The 7,342-nt window shown below is 33.4% G+C and overlaps 1 protein-coding gene across 1 annotated transcript; it reads left to right on the plus strand.

Annotated features, from left to right (window-relative positions):
• The first annotated feature begins 544 nt into the window (after positions 1 to 544).
• On the plus strand, positions 545 to 6,933 carry LOC139872079 (meiosis-specific protein ASY1-like). Its single transcript, XM_071859885.1, has 22 exons — positions 545 to 590; positions 680 to 736; positions 2,031 to 2,127; positions 2,221 to 2,289; positions 2,389 to 2,481; positions 2,636 to 2,762; positions 2,888 to 2,957; positions 3,044 to 3,085; positions 3,434 to 3,562; positions 3,636 to 3,728; positions 4,033 to 4,072; positions 4,169 to 4,210; positions 4,310 to 4,434; positions 4,543 to 4,555; positions 4,654 to 4,730; positions 4,810 to 4,914; positions 5,114 to 5,264; positions 5,536 to 5,612; positions 5,707 to 5,761; positions 5,841 to 5,971; positions 6,068 to 6,205; positions 6,701 to 6,933. The coding sequence occupies exons 1-22, from the start codon at positions 588 to 590 to the stop codon at positions 6,746 to 6,748; spliced, it is 1,782 nt and encodes a 593-aa protein (XP_071715986.1). The 5' UTR covers positions 545 to 587; the 3' UTR covers positions 6,749 to 6,933.
• The last annotated feature ends 409 nt before the right edge of the window (positions 6,934 to 7,342 follow it).

A 7,342-nucleotide genomic window follows, 5' to 3' on the forward strand; every position in this document is an offset into this window, starting at 1 on the left:
GTGTTGAGTTAGAGTTTATGGGATGTATTTTTTTTGGTTAACAAAAACACTCTCTCTCTAGATTCCAAATGCCACCAAACTCTCATTGTACATTTTTCTATAAATAAAAAACCAATTACTCATACCTTTTGTTCAACCTTTGTTTTCTCCGTTTTACAGTATCTCTATCTCTATATACCTTCTACAGTCAAGAACCACTAAAGGTAGTTATAAGCCTACTGAATTATAACAAAACTGATTTAAAAAAAAAAAAAACCCCATTTTAAAACCCAGTTGTAAAAGCGAAACGATTTTAACCGGTCCATTTGCGATCTCTACACCCGTCCATCACCAGGCTTGCTATTTTCTTATGACCAGAAGTAGCTAAACGATATAAAAATTCACGGATTTGTTACGTGTAACGGCGTTATGTAACCGTTCCAGGAACTTCACCTTTTGCATGTTCATTATTAACCACAGTTAAATCCTATCTAATCATGGTTAAGTCCATTTCTAACGAACTATATATACCGCTTCATCGTCATGTATACGCTCGTCACTTCATTTCATCCTTCACCATTTCAAATTCTCTTTCCAAATCTCTGAAAATGGTACGAACTTGAAATGCTATTAATGATGTATAATTCTCTATTTTCTACTATTTTCATAATCCTTAAGTTAATCTCTATTCCTATTATAGGTTGTTGCTCAGAAGGTGAAGGAATCAGAGATCACAGAACAGGATTCGCTTCTATTAGTAAGCAATTTACCTTTGCTGCTTATGTTATAGACTCTGTATATATATCATCATCATTATTATTGTTTATCGTTACTGTGATTTAGCTCAAACGTTAAGTTTCTACTGATCACCGAGAGTGATTATGCGTTATCTATTTTGTATTGAAATTGAAATTAACTGAACAAAATCTAAATATTCATCGTTACTTAGTAGCTATTGAAGTGAAGTTTTAAGTCTATTAGATTATCTGATTCGTTGTGAATGTAGTTATAATATCTGTTTGACCTAAATCAGTAAGCTAAATAGTAGAATAGACTCGAAGCTTTCTTCTATTGGATTTATGACAAGTTATGTGCGATTTAGGGTTAGTTTTCAGCTGAATTTGTACTTATTTACAAGAGATATGCAATACATAGTAGTTTTATTCATTTTACCAAATTTTGGTCATGCGTTAGTGTTCTTCAGATGCTAGAGTATGTAATAATCAGTATAAGGTGTAGGTTATCAGAATTATTAGTGCTATCTGTATATTTGTTTATCAAGTTAAGATCATTAGATGTCCTGAAGGATGCTTGGATTTGGAGAATTGTTGTTGAAAACTTAACATGAAGTTTAAGTAATTGATCTGAAATGTGAAGATGAGAATAAGCCCCTTGAATTTCAATAACTAGTTAAACAGCTAAAATCGCTAAGTACAGCTAAATATGCTTGGATTTGGAGAATTGTTGTTGAAAACTTAACATGAAGTTTAAGTAATTGATCTGAAATGTGAAGATGAGAATAAGCCCCTTGAATTTCAATAACTAGTTAAACAGCTAAAATCGCTAAGTACAGCTAAATATGCTTGGATTTGGAGAATTGTTGTTGAAAACTTAACATGAAGTTTAAGTAATTGATCTGAAATGTGAAGATGAGAATAAGCCCCTTGAATTTCAATAACTAGTTAAACAGCTAAAATCGCTAAGTACAGCTAAATATGCTTGGATTTGGAGAATTGTTGTTGAAAACTTAACATGAAGTTTAAGTAATTGATCTGAAACGTGAAAATGAGAATAAGCCCCTTAAATTTCGAGAACTAGTTAAATAGCTAAAATTGCCAAGTACGGCTAAATTCATGTTGTTTCAGCCTTCAAATATTTGTAAAACATTACCGGTGGTCTTTATTGATATCTGAATTATATATTAACTGTAGATTGTAGATTATTGCTGATGATTTTGAGGGTACAACTGTAAAAGTTGAACTGTTATTCATATAATGTTTTTGTTTGACTTGATCAGTTTTTCATCTCTTAATTTATTTCCTTCTAAATAGACAAGGAATCTGCTACGCATAGCAATATTCAATATCAGTTATATCAGAGGCTTGTTCCCGGAGAAATACTTCAGTGATAAGGGGGTTCCAGCCTTAGGTAATTGCAAATGGTCTCTCTGGGAAATACCTTATTTGTAGCTGAGTGGCTTGACCTTATTTAATGGATTTGTTCCCATTGTTTCATCTACAGAGATGAAGATCAAAAAGCTTATGCCTATGGATGCAGAGTCTAGAAGACTAATTGACTGGATGGAGAAAGGCATAATGTTTATTAATTCTTATGTGCTTTTGAGCTGTAGTTTATGTGTTTTTGTTATTTTATTCTTCTTCTTGATAAGCAGCATTGTTTATGTTTCAGGTGTATATGATGCTTTGCAGAAGAAATATCTCAAAACATTAATGTTCTGCGTGTGTGAGACTAGCGAGGGATCAATGATTGAAGAATATGCCTGTAAGATTCCAGGAACTGTTGTATAGTGAATGAAATTATAGGAATAGTATAGAGATAAATATAATTTGTTACATACAAAATTATGCACATTTATCGTGCTTGTGTATCTGCTGTTGATCACACACTGAATTTGCTAAGACATATTTTTCTACAGTTTCTTTCAGTTACTCAAATACTGAGAGCCAGGAGGTTTCAATGAATGTCAATCGAATTGGAAACAAGAAGCACGGGGAAACATTCAAGTGTAACTCCACTGCAGAGATAACCCCAACTCAAATGAAGTACTAATATTTCCATATGAATTTGTCTTGCTTGATCTACTGTTTCTGGGCTTATTCATTGCTACTTAAAACTAAAGTTCAATTCTGAACATTATGATCTTATTTTACTACAAATTTATTTCTAGGAGTTCTGCTTGTAAAATGGTTCGCACTCTGATTCAACTGATGAGAACTCTAGATAAGATGCCAGAAGAGGTAATACTGGTCAATAATTGTTGATGAAACTTAAGTATTTGTATGAGTTTTTCATCCCCATTCACCTAATTTAATTTATGTTTCAGCGAACTATTTTGATGAAACTTCTCTATTATGACGATGTCACGGTATGATCTTGATAACCTTTTCCTTCTTTATCTTGGTTTTCTTGTTTTTTCGTAGATCTTCTGTACATTACTTTAGGAGCTTGCACTTCTACTTTCAGTTTAAGTATTAATTCTCTAAGTGCTCTTAGCATTGATTAAACCAGCATCGAATAATCTATGTTAGTTAAGTAACCTATACTTCAAATATTTGTTATTATCTGCATATATAAAGTACTTATATTCTTCAGCGTTTCTCGAATCTGTATCATATGACAGGGTTATATTTTTCCATATAAAATGACCCAGGATCTTTGTATCTTGATATAATTAGCATACAAATAATGTGCAAATTTGTTTTTTATTTTGTAGCCTGCTGATTACGAGCCCCCATTCTTTAGAGGTTGCACAAAGGAAGAAACACATAATGCGTGGACAAAGAATCCTTTAAAAATGGATGTTGGCAATGTCAACAGCAAGCATTTTGTATTATCTCTGAAGGTGAGGAATTTTGGGTATAATAGTAAACTAGATTCTATGGCTGAATATGATAAAAGTTTCTTGAAAATTACAGGTTAAAAGCATGCTTGATCCCTGTGAGGACGATGATGTCAGTTTGGGAGCTGATTCAATGCAGAGAGACGAAGATAGTGGATCTGATAGTGAGGTGATACCAGCTATATTATTACTAAAGCTAGACACATGGGTGGGTGTCGGGTACAAATAGCCAGTTGACCAAATTTAATGTGTAATGACCACCAAATATTCTTGTTGTAATTACTATGATTTAAATTCAAATATCAGAATAAAATGGATTTGGAGATTATATGCATTAAGATACACTTTGGGCGACTTTCAGTCCGCTCACTCATTTCTGATATCCCCATTTCCCTTTACATGATTATCTTAGAAGCTTTATGCATTTATATCTCCTTAAACAAATATATGATGACGTTTACAAGCCGATGCAGGCCAGCATGTCTGATGATGAGTACATAGTCATACCAGCTGGTAATCATCATGCCTATATATTTTAATTGGTGCTACTTATTCCAGTTTTTTTTTATAAATAAATTATGTTACTAATAAACCTATTTATTTTGTCAGATAAGGAAGAAGAGAAACATGATGAAACCATGGTTGATGAAGGTTCATACTAAGCTGAATCTTGTGACCCATACATACAATCATATATATAGAATGATCTGATAATACTCTAAGATGGATTATGTCATGTAAATTATGCAGATGATACTCAGGATTTGGCTGAAGATGAACAGAAACTAAACCTTGTGAGGGATTGGATCAATGCCTATCATCTAGACAGTGTTGATGTCACTGACGCCCTCTCAAATTTCCCTGACATCTCAGCGGTACAAATATATAGTTTTACCTATTTAACTCGTACTGAATTACTAAGTTTATTTTTCAGTCATTTTATTAATGCAACAGTGACATAATGGTGGTTAATTTATTTGCAGGTTTTGATTGAAGGTAACCAGAGAATCTGATTATACAACCATAAAGCTATTTTGAACACCTAGGAATGATAATTGGTTCTGATGTAATTGCTGTTTTTTGTGGGTTTCTAGAAATTATGAACAAGCTTGTAAATGAAGGCATACTACTAAAAGCTGGAAATGACAACTACAATATCAGGAGGCTGAAGGTCATCTTTTATACTTCTTTTACGTACCCTTATAATAATTAGGTAAAGTTACTTATTAAATTTAAACTGCCAATTACAGGAGACAGAGTATGAATTTGATGCTGTGAAAGAGGAAACTGATCACCGTGTTACCAACACCAAGAAAAGTCCACCTGCTGCGAGTGAAGTTCATATGTACATGAAAGTGAGTGCTTTCAACATATTCAGCTGACTTGTCTTTCATAGAATAGTTGTCTTTCATTTTTTTTCTTTCTTGTATGTATCTTCTCCTATTTGGATCACCAGATTTAATGTTTTATATTTCAAAGCTGATTGTCAAGTTTATGTATGTTTACCGTACTTGTTATTAGGATGATACTGATATGTTGCTTGTATAACTGCAGGCACTCTATCACGTTCTTCCAATGAACTACATTACTATTTCCAAGCTTCAAAGCATACTGGGTGGAGAGGCTAATCAAAATACTGTGCGCAAACTAATGGATAAAATGACAAAAGAAGGATTTATTGAAACCGCAAACAACCGTAGGCTAGGTAAATGTTCAAATCAAACATATTTGGGTCCATAATAAAGTCTTCATTTCTGTTTAACACAAACTGGAGGTGGCAATTTTGATCCATACACTTTTGAATGGGATGGGTCGGGTTTTGTTTATCTGACATACTCCCACATCAAATAAGAAAAGGTGAAACGGAAATATGTCAAACAAGTTGAAAAGAATCAGAATGACTATTTCAACCCTTACTAAAAATGACCTATTAACCTCAGGCCCGTTTCGTCCCATTAACATTAGTAATCATACAGGAAAGCGTGTAGTCCATTCTGAGCTCACCATGAAGAAACTTGCTGAAGTTCGAAAAGCTTTGGATATGGATCCTATGGTACTAAACTAATAATCTTCTATTTTCTTTTAACTCTCCTGTTGACCTTTTTAAGTGCTATTCTGCTTATAAAATTTGTTATCAATTTGTTCAGCTGGAGGACACAAATGAAACACATACCAAATCCAATAATTCAGTTAACCAATCAGGTATGCACACTGTCTAACTCAATTTAGGTTACAATTATATATCAAAACCATAAACTCACCTATTGGACATCTTGATCAGGGACTAATCACAGGGACACATCAACGTTAGGTGCACTTCATTCCATTGGATCAGATCTCACACGTACAAAGGGTAGGTCTGATTTGCACCAACATGGTTCCACCAACAGCGAAGCCGCAATCAACCCTCAGGTTCTTGTTATCTTTCTCATAAAGTACATGTCTATCTTCATTTGCATATGCAGTGTGTGGGCTTGTGCTTAATTTCTTAAAGTCTATGTTTTACAGCCAATAGCTTCAATAGAGAGCTATGCAGCAGGGATCGAGAATGGTAGAAATGGTAATGTCAATCAGGATGAAAAAATGGATGATGTCATCTGTAGTGGCCGGTCCTCCTTTGAAAAACATTCCCGCAAAGCAAGCACGGTACATACATTCATCTATTAATGAAAAAATATATCATCATTTAGGTGGCTAAATGGGCGGGTCAGGTGAGTGGGTTACGAGTCAAATTGGGTAACTTCTTATTGTTGGTCAAAGGCATCTGGTCTTATTAGTTGAGCTGACCGACAAAGAACACCCTTTTATCCATTTTTATCTAATGTCTTATATAACGTTTTTAACACTATAAGGTTACAGCTAACTTTTTTTTGACAGATAATTTTGAGGCTTTATGCATCTAAATACACTTGAAAGTTCAAATGACTTTCTGCTAGTTTAACCTACTTGAAACATTAACCTTTTAGTTATATCTTTCCGTTTAACTTGCTTAACCCATTAGACCTTTTGAGATAAAACACGACACAAATTGACACAATTAGATAAATGAGCTGGGATGAGTGGTGGACGACTCATATTCAGTTACCTCAAATTTAATGGCCTTTCTAATACACATATTTTATTTTATTATTTTAATTACAGGTGAAGGAGCCTATTCTCCAGTGCCTGAAGCGACAGAAAGCTCAATGAAGTGTAGCTTGAATACAAGTGATAACTGCAACTGCTTGTAGGACTTTGTCAGTCTTTTCTATGTCATGTTTAGAGGAGTATGCTAGAGAGGTAGTATATAAACCTTTACCAGTTACTTTACATAATAATGTTTAAATAATGACTAGAGAACTATTGATGTTACATAATGTTTTATACTGTATTCACTACGTGTGTTATTATGTGATAATAACTATGGCATATGTATTAAAATGTGTTTAATACACTAGAACTCATATGTTCAACTAATTGGCTTATACTGAGAGAAGTATATCTAATTACTCTCTATAAAAAGTAACTGATTTTTGGAGACTACTTATAAGTAGATACTTCATTAAAGATGTAAAGATGACTTTACTGAAAGGAAACACAAAAGACTAAATTTAGGACATATAAATCAGTAAGTTAGGAACCAATTTGCATTAAACTTGATTTGTTAATTGCACTCGATTTGTATTTTTACTATGGATTGAAACAACCCAACCCGTAACCAACACGACATTTTTTTTTTTTTTTAAATTAATAAACCATTAACGCCCAATTTGGACGGTTACATACAACCCATTTAAACAATAT

Source organism: Rutidosis leptorrhynchoides, chromosome 10 (assembly GCF_046630445.1).
Source record: "Rutidosis leptorrhynchoides isolate AG116_Rl617_1_P2 chromosome 10, CSIRO_AGI_Rlap_v1, whole genome shotgun sequence".
NCBI classification, from domain to species: domain Eukaryota; kingdom Viridiplantae; phylum Streptophyta; class Magnoliopsida; order Asterales; family Asteraceae; genus Rutidosis; species Rutidosis leptorrhynchoides.